At 49.0% G+C, this 20,372-nt stretch overlaps 3 protein-coding genes across 19 annotated transcripts; 1 reads left to right on the forward strand and 2 right to left on the reverse strand.

The window, feature by feature from the left end:
- Positions 1-635: 635 nt before the first annotated feature.
- Positions 636-4,056, reverse strand: STK16 (serine/threonine kinase 16). Of its 4 annotated transcripts, none has more exons than XM_023591504.3 (8): positions 3,991-4,056; positions 3,435-3,624; positions 2,690-2,909; positions 2,289-2,422; positions 2,000-2,120; positions 1,769-1,879; positions 1,243-1,364; positions 636-1,130 (listed from the first exon to the last, which is right to left on the reverse strand). In XM_023591504.3, the coding sequence occupies exons 2-8, from the start codon at positions 3,518-3,520 to the stop codon at positions 992-994; spliced, it is 933 nt and encodes a 310-aa protein (XP_023447272.1). In that variant the 5' UTR covers positions 3,521-3,624; positions 3,991-4,056; the 3' UTR covers positions 636-991. The 4 variants fall into 4 exon arrangements, with proteins under 4 accessions (XP_023447272.1, XP_004467828.1, XP_004467827.1 ...); XM_004467771.3 differs by having other exon boundaries at positions 1,784-1,879; positions 3,834-4,017; XM_004467770.4 differs by lacking the exon at positions 3,991-4,056 and adding an exon at positions 3,834-3,984.
- Positions 4,057-4,066: 10 nt separating this feature from the next.
- On the forward strand, positions 4,067-16,386 carry GLB1L (galactosidase beta 1 like). Of its 4 annotated transcripts, XR_009186463.1 has the most exons (18): positions 4,067-4,277; positions 5,484-5,602; positions 5,749-5,915; positions 6,133-6,283; positions 6,455-6,515; positions 10,785-10,879; positions 10,977-11,151; positions 11,240-11,298; positions 11,401-11,522; positions 11,631-11,671; positions 11,877-11,995; positions 12,484-12,558; positions 12,675-12,764; positions 12,918-13,031; positions 13,337-13,468; positions 13,696-13,911; positions 14,063-14,809; positions 15,523-16,386. XR_009186463.1 is itself a non-coding variant. In XM_004467759.4 (17 exons), the coding sequence occupies exons 2-17, from the start codon at positions 5,534-5,536 to the stop codon at positions 14,330-14,332; spliced, it is 1,956 nt and encodes a 651-aa protein (XP_004467816.1). In that variant the 5' UTR covers positions 4,067-4,277; positions 5,484-5,533; the 3' UTR covers positions 14,333-16,386. The 4 variants fall into 4 exon arrangements, 3 of the variants coding, with proteins under 3 accessions (XP_004467816.1, XP_004467818.1, XP_058156074.1); XM_004467759.4 differs by having other exon boundaries at positions 14,063-16,386; XM_004467761.4 differs by having other exon boundaries at positions 5,496-5,602; positions 14,063-16,386.
- Positions 14,446-20,361, reverse strand: ANKZF1 (ankyrin repeat and zinc finger peptidyl tRNA hydrolase 1). 11 transcript variants are annotated; one of them, XM_058300089.2, is made up of 14 exons: positions 20,293-20,361; positions 19,753-19,930; positions 19,049-19,161; positions 18,743-18,845; positions 18,426-18,619; positions 17,973-18,085; positions 17,733-17,880; positions 17,210-17,438; positions 16,871-17,023; positions 15,756-16,233; positions 15,528-15,639; positions 15,231-15,398; positions 15,013-15,098; positions 14,446-14,778 (listed from the first exon to the last, which is right to left on the reverse strand). In XM_058300089.2, exons 2-14 carry the CDS (start codon positions 19,898-19,900, stop codon positions 14,655-14,657), a joined length of 2,169 nt encoding a protein of 722 aa, XP_058156072.1. In that variant the 5' UTR covers positions 19,901-19,930; positions 20,293-20,361; the 3' UTR covers positions 14,446-14,654. The 11 variants fall into 11 exon arrangements, with proteins under 11 accessions (XP_058156072.1, XP_058156070.1, XP_058156073.1 ...); XM_058300087.2 differs by having other exon boundaries at positions 20,139-20,340; XM_058300090.1 differs by having other exon boundaries at positions 19,753-19,902; positions 20,293-20,335.
- Positions 20,362-20,372: the final 11 nt, after the last annotated feature.

Below are 20,372 nucleotides of genomic sequence, written 5' to 3' on the forward strand. Positions count from 1 at the left end.
ACACTACCCTTGCTTCCCCTCCCTGGTGATTCAGGGACGCAGTGCCCTTCCCTGGGGAACAGGTTTCAAGCCCAGCTAAGGCAGGGCTCCTGTTTACTCAGCAGTGTAGGCAGGAAGTGGCAGCTGGATACTGCATCACCACCCTGGCCTCATTAATCATTAACTACATGTGAGCTAGAACTATCAACAGGAGACCTAGGCCAAAATGGATGCCACTCCACTTTCCTGGCTCCTAGGCTGAGGATGGGAGACCTGTTAGGTAGCTGCTCCAAAGCTTCCTCAGATGTCTCCACCCAGAAGCCTACGCCTGGCAAACCAGCTGGGCTACTTAGAAGGAAAGAACTAGTTGAGTGTGCTTTTAGGGGGCCCTAGTCCCAGTTCTTGGCCTGGGTAGAAGCCAGTTCAAGACAAGCAGTTTCAAATTTTTCGCTAAGACAAGCTAGGAACAGAATTACCCACCACCAACGAGCCAGATCTAAGGTAAGGATACCTGTCTCCTTACATGGAATGATGAAGTCACCTTTCCTGACTCTACACCAGTCCTCCTTCCCAGGCTATTCCCCTGGAAATGGCAACCAGACCTTGGGCCCCTTGTACCCCTTCTCTCACTCCAGGAACGATGACACTAAGCAGCACACCAGCCTGCTTTTGCTTTATTCTTCTGTTTATACATTCTCCTGCTCCCACATTTGGAGGCAGACCATGATGTGAGCTCAGAAGTCCTGCTCAGAGCTGTGTACCATATTCTATCAGTTTCCTTTTCTCCTGTCCCCTGCCCCCAGCACAGTCAGGTGCCTTATCCAGTTGTTGCTCTACAGTATAAGAGCAGAAGCGCAGATGTAGGACTGAGATGACTGTCCCCACCTAGACCCTGCCTCCAACCGTGAAGAGCGCAGTCCTGGAAAGAATGGATATGAGATTCCCATGAGGGACACAGGAGCCTCTTTCCAAGGCACAAGGGTCCACCTTCCCAACATGGCCACTGGTTTCCTCAGATCTGGGTAGTGTGCTGGCCAGGAGCAGGGGGCTGCAGGGCCTCCACCTGACTGAGGAGAAGAGGAATGTGAGGGCGCTCCTGGGGGTCCACAGTCATCATTGAGGCCAGCAGCTGCCGTGCTGCTGAAGAATACCTGTGGAAGGAAGAGGGAGGTGACTGGAAGACATCATCCCCCTTGCTAGGGCTCCAACATAGCAAGTACCAGGGAGGAGTCTGAAATGCTAGGTTCCCCTTGTATAGCTCACCTGGGGCTTTGCGGGATGTTGAGTTTGTTCTGCACTGCAAGGGCCACACTGTCACCTTTCTGGAACACCATGTCATAAGGGCCTTCCCCAAACATCATGGCATACAGCACACAGCCTAGGGACTGAGCAACACTTAGTTATTTTCTGGAAAGGACCGACGGAGGTGACATATCTCACTCACTGCTGTAGGGAGAGGAGGATGCATAGGCTAAAAAAAATACGCTGACCTCAGCCTCATGGCACCACCAGGGCCCAGAGAAACTGCCAGTTAGCTGGAGGCTCTGAACCCTTTGCTTAGTCACTGCCTTCAGCCCTGATACTTAGCTATACCCACCCACTTCAGAGGTAGGGATTATACCACTTCCTGAGCAACTGAATACAGGCTCAGCGACAGTTCCCAGGAAGGAAGTTGAGGGGGATGGGGACATACCAGGGTTCCTGGGGCCCCAGGTGGTAGAACCCTAAGATACACTCCTCTACTGCACAGGAGTACAGAACAGCACTCCTCTCCTGTCCAGACTCCTACCCATATGCTCCTCACCCAGACGTCAGTCCGTTCATCAATGACACAGTGGCTCTGCACGGAAAAGAGCTCTGGAGCCCGGTAAGAGATGGTGCATCGCTGGGCCGCCCAGTCCTGCAACAGTGCACTAGAGCTCAAAAGTGGGGCACAGGCCAGTCCTGTGACCAAATCAGGGCATGTACCAGAAAAGATGGGGGATGGAGAACATGTGGGCAAAGGAACCCAGAGACTCACCTGCAGGGCCAGGGCCTGGCGCGAGCCCTCTACATGAATGCATGCTTGATTCATGGAACCCAAGTCCATTAAAACTGGTTGCCCCTCATCTCCAAGCAAGATGTTGGTAGGCTTCAGGTCCCTACAGGGAAGTGGAAATGAATGTGAACATCTCTGGACAGAGGTTGGAATCCTAGGGAGCAAAAAAATCACGGGAGCTGTTTCTTGGGAAGAGAGCAGAGCCCTCCCATTTCTCTTGATATGGCTCTTCCTCTGTGCCCCAGCAAGTACACAGAGTCCTCCCACTGACCTGTGGGCATAACCCTTGGCATGAATGGCCTCGAGACCTCTGCAGATCCCCAGCAGCAGCAGTAGGATTTGCTCCTCAGTCAAGAAGTTGCCTTTGTCCTTCAGCCTTTCTATCTCATTCCACAGCGTACCTCTCTGCAACACAGATTTCCTCACAGTTGGAGACTATTCGAGTTCTCTGATCCCTGGGCCTGATCCCAACCCTATGCTAAAATCTATCAAACCTTTCTCCATACACATCTCAACCCCACAGTCCCAGTCCCACCTGGATTCCTCTACACCACAGATATAAGGTGGCTAAACCCTGCATGTGGACCCAGCTTCCTAACACGCTTGACGGTTCACATAGCCCTTGATAGGTGGCTCTGCAGCAACCCCTCTACAACTAGGAGTCCTTCTGACCTTGAAGAAGGGTAGCAGCAGCCAGGCTTCATGTTTAGGGCCCCGCTCCTTCAGACAGTAAGCCACAAGGCGAAGGATGTTGGGGTGATGGAAGAGGCGATGCATGTCTGCTTCTCGCTGGGCCTCCTCCCGATCCTGCTGCTCATGACACAGGATTCGCTTCAGGGCGTAGAAGTGTCCATCATGCAACCCCTCCACTAGGTCCACATAGCTGAACCCACTGTGGGCCAAAGGGTCAGTGAAGGACCAAGGTCATCTCCCATACTGCCTGAACCCAGGGAGGAGGAAGGGGGTAAATTTCCCATGGGGTAGAAACCCTTCCAAGATGTGGCTCTTAAGAGCAATCTCAAGGCTATTATACTTTGAGCCCCTCACGAGCAGGACACGGTCATCTATGGAGTCCTATGGTCATAACATGCTCTGCATATGACAGTGCTTAATCAGTGTTAAATGAATAATAGCCAACATGTACTTATGAACCAGGCCCCGGGTTTAATCCTCACAACCCCATCAGTGAGTCATGATAATTATCCCCATGAAGCAGATGAAGAAACCATGGCTTACCAAGGTCACACAAGGTGGATCTAGGAGGCCTGACTCCAGAATCCATTTTCTTGATTACCACACAGCTAGGCCCCAGCGGGTGAGTTAGAGGATAAAACCTTTGTACCCCTATCAGGTGCAGACTGGTGTCCCTCATTCACCATAACCCTGGGTGTTAGTGAACTGATTTTAAAGCACTCACCCCTCCCCCAGTTTCTGAATGAAGAGGTAGCGCTTATTGTCAATGATGACAGTTCCCCGAGAGCAGACACACAGCGCGTGGCCCATAGCGTCTCAGTCATCCTCCTCAAGGACCGTCTAAGGCTGTCGAAGGGTTCTTCCAGAGTGGGTGGGCTTTTCCGGGCGATGCGATGGGGTTCCGGCGGGTCATGCTGGAAGGAAGAGAACGGCAGAGTCGCAGGCCCGGCTCAGTATAGATGATCCCGAAATAACAACGCAGAGACCCCAGGGCCAGGGCTAGATATTCCCGTCTAAGGAAATGGGCCCTGGCAAGGCTAGCTCCAAGAAGGCTGAGGTGAGGAACTTTAAAACCTCAGGCCACGCAGCGGCTACCAGGCCGCCTCCTTCACGCCGAGCCCACCTTTGCGCGGTGCCCGCTCCCACGCCGGTCGGGCCACTAAAGTCCGGGCACGGGGTAGTTCCGGGAGAGGCGCGAGGCTGGTGTCCACCCCTTGTAGGGCCCTGCTCCGCCTGGGCGCACACAGCCGGGGTGAACCAGCCGGGACTCCCCTACTGACCTGGCCCAGGCCGGGGCGCCAGAGCCCGGAAGCAGTGGTTACATCATCAGTCCGCGCCGCCGTAACGGCCCGCGGTATCCTAGCAACTGCTGGGCACCCGGAAGATGTGAAGGCGAGAAGTTGAGAGGCCTGGGGCAAGCTAGGCCCGGGGAGGACGGGTCCCAGGACCCGGGCGAGGGGTCCCCACCTGACCTTCAGTAGAGGTCAAGACGCAGGCACCTGCGCCAAAGGGGAGCAAAGCCGGGCCCCGCCCGAGACCCCCAGGACCTCATTTCCCAATGTCCGAGGTAGGAAGCTCATATGTCCGGAGCTCTGGGGACAGAAAGCGGCCGACTATAGTCCAGCCCGACTGGGGAGTGCAGGGAGAGGCGGGTGTTGGCGTGCTCTGATGCAATACAACCTCTGGGGCTCTGGCCTATATCTCACTACCCTAGCTTTAGCGATTATTTTGAACCACACTGCCAAGGCCCAAATCCAGATTTAATAGCCTACTAACTGTGTGACCTTGGGCAAGTTACTTAACCCATCCACGCGTTTCTTTACTAGGTGTCAAATAGGTATAGTAGTACCTAAGTGTAAATACACGAACCACGCCAAAATGTCTGGTTCAAATCCCAGCTCTACTAAACTAGTTGTTTGACCTTGAACAGGTTACTTAATATTTCTGCCTGTCGGGTTCCTCCTCTATAAAATGGGGGTGATAATTCTCTACTGTACAGTCATATGAGGATTAAGTAAATTGTTAAGTGTTTAGCACAATATCTGACACATAGTTTTCGGTAAGTGTCAATAAACTTTAATACCAAAAATAATAATTGCTTACTACCCTGGTCCTTACATCCCAGGCTTATGAATGTGAAGGCAGGAGGAATAGAAATTCCCAAATTCTAAAACCTTAGCAGCAAGCAGTTGTCCTCGACATCTCTTGCAGGTGGGGTTAACTTGGGAGGGGTGTTCTTCCAAAAAAGTTGGAATGGCCTTGATGGGCCCTTTTGCTGAAACAGGGCTCTCCAAGGAAAGGATCCCTCTTATAACCTGTTTCCCCCATTCATACCCCTGATCATCAGGAAGAATTTCCTGTGATTTCCCTTGTTGCTGACATCCATTTATCTAGATTTAACCTGCTGTGTGCTAGGCCCTGTGCTAAGAAGCAGAGGATTCAGGATGGACAAGGCACTCCCCACCCTCAGAGAGCTCAGTGTTGTAGAGAGGTGCTTGTGCTTCTCAGTTTAGAATGTGAAGAGAATCGCCAGTGGATCTTGTTAAAATGCAAATTCTGATTCCATGGATCTGGGGTTAGGACCTGAGATGATGCATTTCTAACACGCTCCCAGGTGATGCCGATGAAGCTGGTTCGTGGACTGCACTTTTCAGTAGCAAGATGTAGAGGATTTTACTATCTAGTATAGAGGCGGGTGGCTGCAAGGCTGGAAACAATGTCTAGGCTAACAGCCTGGCAACTTGGGGTGGTCTCCGCCTCCTTGTTCGCTGAGGTTCCCTCCCAGGAATCCGCCACGTGACGGGACTAGAGCCCTACAGCGCCATGGCTCCCAAGAGGCCTCCCTGCCTTCTCTCCCTGCTGGTGCTACTCCTGCTGCTGCTGCCGCCCCAGGTAAATCGAAGGTGTTCATCCCTCCCACCGGGTGCGGTGAAGCGGCATTACAGGTGGCGGATGCAGAAAAGTAAAAGTAACCACAAAACAATGGGCGGGGCTAACTCCATCTCGTCCCTGAGCACCATCTCTCCTTCTGTTTGCAGGCAGACACTCGGTCGTTCGTAGTGGATCAAGATAATAACAGGTTCCTCCTGGACGGGGTCCCGTTCCGCTACGTCTCTGGCAGCATGCACTATTTTCGGGTACCGCGGGTGCTTTGGGCGGACCGACTTTTCAAGATGCGAATGAGCGGCCTCAACGCCGTACAGTTGTAAGACAGCTAGTCCGAACCATGGGGGGGTGGGGTTTACCCTTCGTACCGCCCCTTAGGGAGGGGGTTGGGCAGGAAGGGCTCTGGGGTGAAGACTGGGAAAGAGCAGGCCGGGACCTCCTTCCAACTGCTTCCGGGAGTTTCACTGCGGGGCCTGAACCCTTAGCCTTCACTGGCATCACCCCACCTGGGCCTTATTAAATTCTTCTTTCCTCAGTTATGTACCCTGGAACTACCATGAGCCACAGCCTGGGGTCTATAACTTTAACGGCAGCCGGGACCTCATTGCGTTTTTGAATGAAGCAGCTCTAGCTGACCTGTTCGTCATACTGAGACCAGGACCTTACATCTGTGCCGAGTGGGAGATGGTGAGTTAGTTGGAGAAGGGATAAAACCAAAGCCTCCATGTGCTGTTCCTAGACTGCTCCCATTTGCCCATACTCTAGGGCCAGTCCCAGCACTACACTCAATTTCCTCCCCTCTTACCTCCCCAAAACAAACCCAACACCTCTTCTTTATTGTCTTTATATCTGTCTCAGGGAGGTCTCCCATCCTGGTTGCTTCGAAACCCTAAAATTCATCTGAGAACCTCAGATCCAGGTGAGTTGAAACAAAAGATTTAATACAGAAAAAAACAAACAACAAAAAGTGAGTCATCTGGGTGCCAAAAACAGGAGACATCACTCCCCAAAATGAAGATCATATGTTCAAACATTTATTGAATGTTTCCTGTGTGTCCATCAGGATGCTAGAAACTGACAGACCAGACAGATTGAGTCTCTGTGCAGTGGAGCTTATAATATAGTAGAGACTGATTTTTAAAAATTAAACCTATAAATAAAATTAATTGCAAGCTGTAAAATTACCACACGAGAAAACAAATAGTTGAGATAGTGAATAACAGAGAGGGCCTCCTTTAGTGGGTGGCCAGGCAGGAAAGGGAAGGCACGCATATCCAGGTAGAGGGAAAAGTATATGTTTTAAGGCCCAAAGATGGGAAAGAATAGGGCCTTGAGTAACTGAAAGAACAGCATGGCTGGAGCATAGTGGATGACGGAGAGCATAGTATAACATGAGATTGGAGGTGGGTAGAGACAATTGATGCAGGGCCTTGTAGACTGCGGAAAAGGGTTTAAATTTTATTTTAAGTACGGTAGAAGGCTATTGGTGTGACATGATCTAATTTATTAGCCCCGGTGTGGAGAATGCATTGAGGATAGTAAGGGTGAATGTAGAGAAACTAATTGGGAGACTGATTGTAGTTGAGGAAAGAGATGGTGGTAGGCAGTACTAAGGTGATGGTGGTGGAAATGGAAAGAAGAGGGTAGAATTGAGAGATAGTTTAGTAAAAAAAACCACCAGGACTTACTGATGAGTTTTAATCAGAAGGTAGAGGGTGAGTAGGGTAAAACTGGGAAAGAAAGGAATCACGTTTCTGGCCAGTCAAGATGGTGGTGCCATTTACTGACATGGGGAAGATAGAGAAGACTAGTGGTGGCAGAGGAAAAAGTTTGGGTAGGAAAGCAATGGTTCTGTTCTGGTCATGTTAAATTTTCATTATCCTTGGCACACTGAAGTGTTCATGTGAGGATACTGAGTAAGCAATAGGATGTGTGAGTTTGGAACTTAGGGGAGATATAAATTTGGGAGTCATCAGTCTACAGATAGCATTTATTTTATTATTATTTTTAAATTTTATTTATTTTGTCTTTGTTTTTTTAATGTTACATTAAAAAAATATAAGGTCCCCATATACCCCCCACCCCCCTCACCTCCCTCCTCCCATAGCAACAACCTCCTCCATCATCATGGGACATTCATTGTGCTTGGTGAATATATCTCTGAGCACTGCTGCATCACATGGTCATAAACTACAGATAGCATTTAAATCCATGAGTGCTGGGAAGTGGATTTGGCTCAACTGATGGAGCGTCCGCCTGCCACATGGGAGGCCCAGGGTTCGAACCGAGGGCTTCCTGACCTGTGTGGTGAGCTGGCCCACGTGTGGCACTGATGTGTGCAAGGAGCACCGTGCCACATAGGTGTGTGCCCCTCGGACAGCTGCCCTGTGCGAGAAAGGCGCAACCTGCCTACGAGTGGCGCTGCAAGCACAGAGAGCTGACGCAGCAAGATGACGCAGCAGAGGGAGACACAGACAAGCTGGTGCCACTGACAAGAATGCGGGCAGACAGGGAGGAGCGTGCAGCGAGTGGACATGGAGAGCAGACAACGGGGGTGGGGGTGGGGGTGGAGAGAAATAAATTTTAAAAGTCTTTAACAAACAACCTTAAAAATAAATAAATCCATGGGTGCTGAGATATCACTTGGGGAGAGAATGTAGAGAGCAAAAATGAGAGCTTGGGAGTAAGCTCTTAAGGATGCCCAGTATTTCAAAGAGTGTGAATACCATTCCAGGTGCAAATCGGAAGTCATTAGAGCAAGGGAATGAGTGATCTGATTTTACCTTTTTAGGAGACCACTTGGCAAAATGCCTTAGATCTGCTGGGGACTCTTCTGGTGGTGCTTTACTTTTTTAAGTGTTGGAGATCTTTATGCCTATTATAGCCTTTCCCAAACTCAGTGGACTATAAAATACATGTAAAATAGTAAAGTATTAATGGAACACCAACATAAGAGCTCATTTTTTCTCAATAAAACCAGTGGCTTCTGCATTGCCAAATTCATGGTGACCTCTCAGGCCTTACCCTCCTTGACCAAGCAAAAGCATTCAGGACAGTTGATCCTCTGTCCTCCTCTGAAAATACTCTTCTCTGGCTTCCATTATACCACACTTATCCGGTCCCCCACTCCCTATCCCATCTTTCTGACCACTCCTCTCCATTTCCCTCAACACTAGATGCTGAAGTATACCAGGGCCCGGTCCTTGGTCCCTTCTCTTTTCTAACTATACTCATTCCCAAGTGCTCTTATTTATTTGCATCACTTTAAATTCTAATATTCTAATGACCCCGAAATATATATCTGCAGTCAGGACCTTTCTCCTGACTTGAATCTAACTCCCTACTTGACTTCTCCATTTGGACATCTGAAAGGCTTACTGATGCAACTAAACTCCCGATATTGCCTCCCCAAACCAGCTCTTCCTATAGTCTCTGCATCTCAGGAACTAAAACTATCAGTTGATCAGGCTAAAAACTATGGTGTAATCTTTCTCTCATGCCCCACATTCAATCAATCAGAAAATCTTTTCAGTTGTACCCTCAAAATACATCCAGAATTCAACTATATTTCATCACTCCTACTGCCATCACCCTGGTCCAAATCACCTCTCTCACCTGGGTTGTTTTAATAGCTTCCTAATTAGTTTCCCTTATTTTGCCCTCTCTCTGATGTAGACTGTTCTCAACACAGCAGCCAGTATGATACTGTTAAAATATGCTTAAATATAGGTCTCAGTTTGTTTCACTTCTCTGTTCAACTCTCCAGTGGGTTCTCATCTCATTCAGAATATGAGCCAGGGATTCCTTAAAATAGTCAACAAGGTCCTACGTAATTGGCCCTAGTTACCTCCTGCCTCTCTCTCCTCCCATTGTTTACTCAGCTCCAGCCTCACAAGCTTCATTCCTGTTCTTCAAACCCACCGGCATGCCTTGCTTGCGACCTTTGCACGTGAGGCTCACGGTCTTCCTACACAAATCACCTTCTCAGTGAGACCTTCTCTGGCATCCCTCTCTGACATTTTAGCCCCCACCCCCATCCCACTGCAATATTTTATATCCTCCGGCCTTGCTTTATTTTCTCTCCTTGGCCCTAACAGATTATAGATTTTACCTATTTCTTTTATTTTTTGTCTCCGCCCCCCCCCCCCCCCCCGAAAGTAAATTCCACAAGGGCAGAGATTTTTGTCTGGTTTGTTCCCATCTCTATTCCCAAAACCTACAATAATGCTTGGTGTTTAGTTGGCACCCATAAATATTTGTTGAATGATTGCGGTTTAATGTATGCATGGATTAAAGGGGACAGTAAAATATGGGTCTCCTTTATACTGCACACAAAATGTAAAGGAATCACAATGTATTTTAAAAAGAACAAAAATATCCCCAAAATAGCTTTCATTGAACACACCTTTGAGAGCCTTTTATCTGCCAAGCATTGTCAATGATAAGGATACAGCAAATGAACTTGTAGGCTATGCTCCTACTCCCTCACGGGGGAGACCTGCAAGATGCGGTTACACAAATAAATGCTTAATTAGAATTGGTTAAGTGCTTGAAAAGAAGTACAACTTTTGTGAGAGTGCCTAACAGGGGATATAATCTAATCTGGTGTATCAGAGGAGGTTGTCTCAAGGAAGTGAAGTGTAAGTTACGACTTGAAGCCGCACAGTTGGCCAGATGAAGGAGGTTGGGGAAAAAAACTGACAGGTGACAACATGCCTGAAGACTTTGAGGATGAGTCACAAAAATTACAAGTAGGAGTTGAGATCTGAAGGCATGGTACCCACTGTAAACCATTGCTCTTTCAACTGATGGCTTAAATCAGCTGGACAGTCAGTTACATGAGGGTGCAGGTTTTACATCATATATATCTTGAATTCCCATAGCAAACTCCAATATAGATTGATTACATAACAACTCTGTATGATTTGTTAAATGCTTTTTCTTATATTAAAAAAATAAATTATAAGAAGCACTGCTTTAAGGTTCCCTAGGTTCAAATTTCCAAGACCTGCAATTATACAAGTGCTTAGGGTTAAGAGTTTCTTCTGACAAAGAGTCACTGCTTCCCAATGTAGGGGCAGCACTGAAGTTGCTAGTGTGGATGCTGGGGGTGGGGGCTGTGGAAGGTGGTGGTGGCCTCTGATCAGCAGAGTAGCACGGGCTCAGAGGGCACTGCTCCTTCCTTTAGACTTCCTTGTTGCAGTGGACTCCTGGTTCAAGGTCTTGCTGCCCAAGATCTATCCATGGCTCTACCACAATGGTGGCAACATCATTAGCATTCAGGTACCCGTGGGAAGTCACCTGGGCAAGGGGAAGGAGGTGTAAGGGATCCTTCCTCTTTTCTACCTCCCAGCTGAGCTCCTCTCCCTATCCCTGGCAGGTGGAGAATGAATACGGTAGCTATAGAGCCTGTGACTTCAGCTACATGCAGCACCTGGCTGGGCTCTTCCGTGCCCTGCTAGGAGACAGGATCTTGCTTTTCACCACAGATGGGCCTGAAGGACTCGAATGTGGCTCTCTCCAGGGACTCTTTACCACTGTAGATTTTGGCCCAGGTCTCCTGAGCAAGGGTCAGGAGTGGGATCTGGGAAAGGGGCACCTTTTTTATGGTGTTTATCTTTCACCTTTGCCTCTTTTCTGCAGCTGACAACATGACCAAAACTTTTGCCCTGCTTCGGAAGTATCAACCCTATGGGCCATTGGTGAGGGGCCTATGGACAGGGGAAGCAAAGCAGAAGTTGGGGATGGCAATGGGTGGAGCTCAGTTCCCATCTCACTCACCTCTTTTTTCTTTCACACTCTAGGTGAACTCTGAGTACTACACAGGTTGGCTGGATTATTGGGGCCAGAATCACTCCACACGGTCTATTCCAGCTGTAACTAAGGGACTAGAGTTCATGCTGAAGTTGGGAGCCAGTGTGAACATGTAACTGGAGACACTGGAGCCATCATGAATCTAATTGGGAATTGGGGGTGAAAGTTAAGATTCAGTGGGTCAGCTTTTTACCTTTCTCCCCACCCTTTTCCACTTCAGGTACATGTTCCATGGAGGTACCAATTTTGGATACTGGAATGGTGAGTCCATATGGTCCCTGGGACAGAAGCAGGGAGGTAGCAAAAGAATTGGACTCTGAGGGCTAGATGGATTAGGATGGCTAGAAACTGGATATGGCTACATCTACCTTCTCTAATGGCAAAATTCTCTGTATCTAGTGCTGTCTTTGCTTAGTGTTAGCTGTCCAGGAGCTATGTTGAACTAATTAAATTGGTTCAACTCCAGGTGCTGATGAGAAGGGACGCTTCCTTCCAATTACTACCAGCTATGACTATGATGCACCTCTGTCTGAAGCAGGGGACCCTACACTGAAGCTTTTTGCTCTACGAGATGTCATCAGCAAGGTGTCCTACCACTTCATCAGGCTCCAAAGGCTTTTATTAATTTTGGGGGAGTGCTCAAATTGTTTGTGAAGGTATCCCATGCAGCAGTGGTTCTTGTCTGAGCATCCCATGGAAGCATTTCCCACTCACCCACCCATCTGGGGATTACACAAATGTGTGCAAAATTACAGGGTCTTCATGAATCCTGGGGCCCTTCCCTGGACCCCAGGATAAGAACCTTGCTCTTGGGCAGAGGTTCTTAATCTTTTTTTGTTCCATGGATTGCATGGAAAAGCAGAGACCCCATCTCAGAATGTAGTGGCAGGTATTTTTATGACAAACCTGCACCAACACGTCCCCACAAGAATGCTTTTTTAAAAAACGTTCAACTCAAGCTCATGGGCCCCTTGGGAATCTGTGGACCCCTTGTTAAGAACCCCTGCTCTTGGGTCTTGGAATAGGGGTTGTTTTGTGGTTTTCCTGTGGTTCCTGAGAGAATTTGGGCTCAGTTCCAGGAAATTCCCTTGGGACCCTTACCTCCCCCCAGCTTCAAGATGATGCTTGGACCTTTGACTTTGGAGCTGGTGAGTTCCTTAACGTCTTTCCTCATTCTACCCCATTATTCCTAAATAACCTATCCTGTCCCATCCCTCTATTCTGGTATTTCATCTATTTTGATACTTATTTCTTATTCTAATAGAGTGGGACTTTGCTGGATTTCCTAGACTTCCTGTGCCCCCAAGGGCCCATCCGGGCACTCTTCCCCATGACTTTTGAGGCTGTCAAGCAGGTAAAGCATAAATTCATACCTGGTAGGTAAGGTAACCTTCCTCAATTGCTGTAGCCAAAGGTTCCCTCCAGCTACCCATTTTCCCTTCAACTTCCCCACAATATCCTTTCTTACCTCTAAGTTCATATTAAGTACTTATCTTTTCACACCCAGGACCATGGCTTTATGTTGTACCGGACCTATCTGACCCATACCTTTTTTGAGCCAACACCACTTTGGGTGCCAAAGAATGGAGTCCATGACCGTGCCTACGTGATGGTGGATGGGGTGAGAACCTAATTCCAGACTACCTTGTGAGCCCCATTTCTTCCCCTCCCCAATACCTTTAGTCTTGCATTTTCTCCATCTACCCTTTCCCACCTACCTGCTCACATCTGCGGCAAGTCCAGGGACCAGCTGGGATGAGGAAGAATTTGACTAAGGATACAATTCCAGAATGGATGAGTAATTGATGGATGGGTTAACAGTCCCTTTGCCCTCCAAATAGGTGTCTTAGCAGGACTTCCTGCATGATGGTAAAGAACTAGATGCTGAACTCTTTTTCTCCTGGATCCTGTATCTCTTATTCATAGGTGTTTCAGGGTGTTTTGGAACGAAACATGAAACACAGACTATTTTTGATGGGGAGAGAGGGAGCCACACTGGATGTCTTGTTGGAGAACATGGGAAGGCTCAGTTTTGGATCTAACAGCAGTGACTTCAAGGTGAGCTAGCCTTGCCCCCTTCTCCTCAGTACCCTTAATGATCAGCCTCCTTTGGAAGAATAAAGGCCTAACAGAAGATGAATGAGACATGTCCTTAGGAGTTAGGCAGAGAGGTAGTGGCTTACAGAGATCTGAACATGGCTCATTAGTTACATCCAGGGCTTGACTAGGGTAAGTTTGGCCTCAGAGCTTAGTGGATAATGGATTTTCATTTGCCTTCCCCACAGGGCCTGTTAGAGCCACCAATTCTGGGGCAAAGAATCCTTACCCAATGGCTGATGTTCCCTCTGAAAATTGATAAGATTATAAAGTGGTGGTTTCCCCTCCCGTTGGTGAAAAGATCACAACCTCAAGCTCCCACTGGCCCCATCTTCTACTCTACAACATTTCCAATTTTAGGCACAGTTGGGGACACATTTCTGTACCTACCTGGATGGACCAAGGTATTGCTGATGGTGGGGGGTGTGGTGGTTAATGAAGAACATCAGGGAAGGAGGGGGAGCTGAAATTACTCCTCTGGTTATAAACCTAAAAGGGGATGATTCTACCCCCTTGAGAGCTGAACATATCTTTCCCCTTCTCCCCCATCTCCAGGGCCAAGTCTGGATCAATGGGTTTAACTTGGGCCGGTATTGGACAAAGCGGGGGCCACAACAGACCCTCTATGTGCCAAAACCCCTGCTGTTCCCTAAGGGAATCCTCAACAGAATCACATTGCTGGAGCTAGAAAATGTGCCTCCTCAGCCCCAAATCCAATTCCTGGACAGGCCTTTCCTCAATGGCACCTTGCATAGGACCTATGTCTATTACCTCTCAACTGATATACAAGATGCCTCTGAACCAATGGAGTTAAGTGGGCACTGAAAGAAAGGTAATCCTTGGGCCTGGGACATGGAGTAGTCAGAATCCCTTGGTGCTGGCCATGGTGACCATAAGGAACCAAAGGCCAGAAGGCCTGAATGTAAGTACAAGTGCCATTTCCTTGCCAAAATTTATTGTGATTAAAGTTCCAAAGACAGTACCAGCTCCACATACCTCTGTGGCCCTGCCTTTGCCCTGGTTCCTGAGTGTTTCTCACCCTAATCTTCCAAATATTCTCTGGTTTTATGGAGAAGAAGAAACCTAGAGCTGGTGTAAATGCACTGTGTCAGGGCCTAGAGTTGCCCCCAGGTGGAGCTGTGTGAGATCAGGAAGAGGGCCTCCCGGCCTGGCAGCGATGATCCCGGAGGCAGCGTGTGGAGCAGAAAGAGAAGTCAAAGTAGTGAAAGGGAATGAGGCCTTGGAGGGATGCCCCACAACTCCAGCAGCGCCTGAAGAAGAGGAAGAAAAATGGCTGGACAGGTACCCCAGAAACTTTCCAGTCCGAGTCCTCCTCATCCCTCCTGCCATTTCTGTTTTCCCTCCGAAGGTACCCCAGGATATCTGAACACTGCCCCCTGCCGCCTGCCAGCAGCCCTCCTGAATACTTTGTAGGCACCTGTCCACTTGCCCAAAATGGCCCCTACAGCAGTATATTCCACCCCTTCCCACCTATATGCCCATACCCAGCATTGTTGATTGCAGAGGCAGGGGTCTGAGGGGGAGGGCCTCCCAACTGGGCAGCTAGTCGTCGCTCTGCAGCCAGAGCTCTCTGAGGAGAAAAGAAGTTGTGTTTAGGACAAGACCCCAATTGTGGATAGAGTAACCAAGGAGTAGCTGCACATTGGGGAATGGATCAGACCTCCAGGAGTTGTGCTGTAGAAGAGAGAACCTCCAGCCTCACCTTCTCTCGGTCGCTGAGCGCTGCAAATCTCTGTTGTTCTTCTTGTTCCTGCTTTTCCTGCTCCCGTTGCTTCCGTTGTTCTTCCTCCCGCTGCCGCCGGGCTGCTTTCTGCTCTCTTTTCCGCGTGGCCTGCCGTGCTTCCATCTCTGGTGTCAGGGGCCCTGGCACCTGGAGGATGTCAGGAAAGGTATTAGAAGACTTACACAAGCTGCCCTTCGTAAAACCACAAGAAAGTAGAAAAGATCCAGCCAGGATGCGTGATGCCTTCCCACTGTGCTTCTTTCTCTTCCAGCTGACCTGAGCCTTGTTGTAATCATAAGCATCTGGATTCTTCTCCATGAACCTTCGGAACTCATTACGTGTTGATCTGTCGGCTGCAACCGTATATGGTGGCCGGGCTCGCAAGTCCCTAGGTGCAGAAACCCCCCAAAATGGGCTCAACTTGCCTCCTGCCTTTCCCAGCATTACCTAACCAGACCATCCTTTCTATACCCAAAATGGCTCAGGATATGGGCCCACACTTACAGCACAGTGGGGTCAGCACCTGCTTCCAGCAGCAGGCACACCACTGAGCCTCTGCCAGCCGCAGCTGCTGCATGCAAGAGGGTGAAGCCACCGGAGCCCAAGGGAGCGCTGAGCAGAGATGTAACTCCAGGGTCTGGGGGGCTGGCAGTTAGCTGGAGCTTCAGCATCCCAACATCTCCAGCTCGGCAAGCAGCTAGAAGCACATCCCAGAGCTCTGGCTGATTAGAGGCCTTGGCCTCCTCATCCAGTGAAGGCCCTGACAAAGCTGTATCTGCCTGGGCCGACTGCACAAGGGGCTCATCTTCATGATGTTGGGGAAGAGTCATACGTGCCCCAGTCCCCTGTCTGTCCTTCTTGTTCCTTTTCCTCCTACTCCGCTTGGGCAATACTTCAAACTCACGAAGACCCAAGGTCCCCAATGTCACCTCCACTAGTTCCAACTCGACCTGGAAGCTGTCCTCTCCCTCTGACCCAGCACCTGGGAATAAAATGGAAATGTTAGATCGTTCTAAGGGATAAACAGAGTATGGAAGGATGTTGGCTGCCCCAGTTGCATAAGAATGTATGTAAAAAGATAATCTGGATGATTCTAAAATGAAATAAAGTGTTTTATTTTGTCACCCCAGATAAAGTAGCACATCAAGAACTGAATCCATTAGTTATCAGAAATGAGGCTGTAAGCCCAGATGAGACAGGCCCAGAAGAAGATACACAGGGACAAAAGTCCCGGGGTTCTTCCCATGAAAACGGCCCTAGGATGATGCACAATAGAGGAAAGCATGGCAGGACTGATAAGTCTTGCAGGTAAAGGGTCTATAGCCAGGGATACAGCTCTTAGTTCAAAACCACAGCATGCAACAGGACAAGTAAAACTATGTGAGAGTCAGACAACAGATTCAGGTGTCTATTCTGTGCCTAGACAATCCTAAGTACTGGGATACATCAATAAAAGAGATGAAAGATTGGGAAAGAAGGTCACAAAACACGTTTCATTAATGCTATGACATACCCCACTCTATATAGACACTGATATGTCCATGTGTCATGAATAGGGAAGCGGTTAAGTTTTCAGGGTAGACAAGAGGGATTTGACAATTGCCAGATGGTGTTCAAACCCTGTTTAGAAGAATCTGCATTCTGCCCAAATGCCTCATTTTCATCACTGGGGACCCTTCTTTTTTCCTCAATAGCTTTCTTCCTCTCCTCTCTCATTTTCTCCGAGTGTGTCTGAGGTGAGTCCACTGTGACTGATTCACGGGGGTCTTCTCCTGCCATAATACAAAAGATCTTAAGTTTTGCTGAAAAGCCAGCCCAGGTCTCTTTCAGTGAAGATGCACAGTGGGCTACAGTTCAAGGGCTAGAGCATCCTCTGGATATACAAATGAGAACCTGAGGCTTGGGTTAGAAAGTACAAGAAGGACTAGGGAGTCTGGGGATCTGGATCAGAGGCTCACCATGGACATGCAAGGTGGTAAGCTTATGGAGCACACGCTGTAGCTCTCGGAAGGTGGGCCTGCGGGTGGCGAGGGGGATATCCCAAAGTCGGGGATCTCCCCTTTGCAGGGGTGCCCCACGACCTCCGAAGAACAAGGATCGGCCAGAGCGGGGGGCACGCAGCAGTATTGTCCCAGCCTCCTCCAGTGCCTTAACCCAGTCTGGCCCTGCCAGCAGGTCACGAACCCCCTAGAGGAGAGAGTAACTCAGCCCTGCATGTCTTCATTTGAAATTTTTTTCATCTCCAACCAAAAACATGGCCCACAGATCTGCAGAGAGTGGGAGGTAGGAGACAACACAGAGAGAGGAGTCAGAGGGCTAAGGCCCCTGTGGATCCCTCTTCTACCTGTGTCTACCCAGGAATAAGAAAGATTGGAAGGAAATAGGATCACTAACCTCCCAAATGTAACATTTCATGAGTTGAAGTGAGAGGGAACAAAAGTGTGGCTCAGAGGACCATCAGATCCGGGAAGCCTAACTCACCTTATATAACATGGCTTCATTGTAGCGCCTCAGATTGGCTCCGGCAGAGCGGGACACTCCACCCCGGGCATCTTGAAGCCCCTGGGCTGTGCCTCGCTTGGCCCGCACCGTGTAGCGGTGAAAGGTTTTGTGTGTCACCACTTCTCTTCTGTAGAAAGCACATCGCTCAGTACTGGAGACCAGTTGGTGCTCCCAGGCTAACAGGATCTGTTCTATCCTCACCCCATGCAGCACCCTCACCCTTGGAAAATGGCACCAGCAAAGTGCCCAGCTGCAGCCATGAGCACCACGCAGTATGTGGGACCGCCACTTTGCAGGTTCTGTAGCAGCAGTTCTGCCTCTTCTGGGGGCACCTGGATGACAGAGGAGCAGCACGCTCTCCCTGTTGCGTTCATTGAGAGCAAGAATCCACTAAGCGACTACCAAGCACCATGCCAGGTACATCACATACTTATCTCATTTAGTACAACCACCCTGAGGTTTGTGTCATTTTAGAAATAAGGCAATCTGAGGCTTGTAGTGATAGCCAAGATTAAGTAGTAGAACCAGAATTCAACCCAAGATAAGTCTGTTTCCAAACTCCAAGATTGTGCTGTGTCACAAACCCAGACAAGAAGGGAAGAAATGAGAAAGGGACTGGGCTGAGGGGAAATCTAGGCTGGGGGTGACCACACAACCTGTGCTGTCACTTGCCTGGTGAGGGCCTAGGACACAGCGGTAGGCAGAGAAGAACTGGCCCTGGGCATTTTGGAAAAGAACCCGATGCGGGTGGAAGCCTCGGGGTCGGTTAGGCTTCTCAAATTCAGCCCTCTCCTCATCCAATATCTGCAAGTCCTCCTCACTGGCGGAATCTGAGTCTTCTGATCCTGAGATGCTGGAAAGATCTCCTGGGGACAACACGGGACACAAAAGTTTGGAACCCCATCTTTGACCATTCCTCAAGCTCCTTAACTAAAGCCTTTTGCCACCCCTATGTCCTGCTCCCACACAGGTCTCCCACCAGTCATCACCTCCAGAGCTCTGCTTTTCAAAGTCCAGGGCAGACAGGGGAGGCTTGTCCTTGAGACGTTGCTTTAGGTTAAACCGGTGCCAGTCAAGCTTATAATGTTCCCTCTGGTAGGAGACAAAGAGGGAAGCAGAAAGTGGAGATATCCTCCATCCTGGCCTTTTATGGTAGCCAACACTAGAAATAAACAAATAACACCAACTGCATCTGTCAAAGCATTGGCTTTATTAAGAATAATAAATGTCCACCTCTTCCCACCCACCACTATACCTATGCATTCAACATCTAGCCCTGCACTCTAGCCTTTTACCTGTTCCTGGTGGTTCTGGAATGTCTGCTCACAGGTTGAACAAAATAACTTCTCTGAGATATCAGGAGGACCCTGGAGTAATTTTCTTTCTGGGCTCCCACTCTTCCCTGAACCTAAATAAGGGTAAGGGAATAGGAGGTAGAAAGGAAGCCCAAAGCCACAATTCCTGGAATTGTATTCAGTGTCTGGTATACAAAGCAGAGGGATAGAAAACACAGGCAAAAAAAAGAGATGCCATGTCCCTATCTTCAAGGAATTTACAATCTAGTAATCATGAAGTAAATGGGCTAACAATCATCTTATATGGTAAACATGTCTGAAAAGCGATACGGAAAAATGAATATAAAGAAAACACATTGCCAGAAACAAATAAAATGATACAAAACCAAATACAATTTTTTAAAAGGGGGAATGATAATTGGAGTCCCATTAAAATTTGGAGTATATCTAGAATTTTCCAGTGTTTTTGAAGGCGGTGGTGTTAATGTTACAAGACATAAATAAGCACAAGAAACTTGCCTGGAGAAAATTCTGGGGCCTGTGTTGGAAACAACCTACAGATTATCTAAAGATACATTTTATCCAGTAGAAAGAAAAGTCAGCTTGGGCTCCTGAGCTAGGAATACCAGCAAGAATGCGTTCCCCTGGAGGAGCAATAGGCTCCAAAGAACCTCCGTGGATCCACCCCGAACCTCCCCGGATACCTGGAGAGGAAGTACGCAGAGCCTGGTCCGGCGCCCGCCCGGGAGAATGGCTCACGACGCTCAGGCCCTGAAGGACTGGAGCATCAGCGCTGAGGTCAAACAGGGAGATCGCCGCCGGTGCCAGGGGTGCAGCTGAAGCGGGCGACATGGCTGAACAGAAATTACTTAAAAGGAGCTTCTGGAGCAGAAAGGCGGAAGAATCAGAGCATCTCAAAGCGAGATCCTACTGTCACATCACCTCACTGCCTGACCTGTTCTGTCCCCGCGGCCAGGCACCTCGGTCCTCACCCCGGAACTCAGGAGAGAGCTCTAGGGTAGATACGTGACCCCAGCCCGCTTTCTCACACCCCCAAGTCTCGGACCACACGAGTAAAATGGAGGAGTACCTAGTTCTCAAATCGAGTCCAAGAGAGTTAAAATCATCGAGGTTTCCTAACTGACCTCTCTGTTACCCGAGCTCCGGCGACGACTGAACCGCGTGGACTCGCCCCCGCCCTCCGTAGCTGCACCAAAAAACCGGGTGAGCCCAGCCGTACTCACGACTACAATTCCAAGCTGGATTTTTTGCAACACCGCAACAGGCTCGTCACTACGGAGCAGCGAAGGGGACAAACGAAGGC

The sequence above is a fragment of the Dasypus novemcinctus genome, chromosome 7 (genome assembly GCF_030445035.2).
Source record: "Dasypus novemcinctus isolate mDasNov1 chromosome 7, mDasNov1.1.hap2, whole genome shotgun sequence".
Lineage (NCBI taxonomy): Eukaryota > Metazoa > Chordata > Mammalia > Cingulata > Dasypodidae > Dasypus > Dasypus novemcinctus.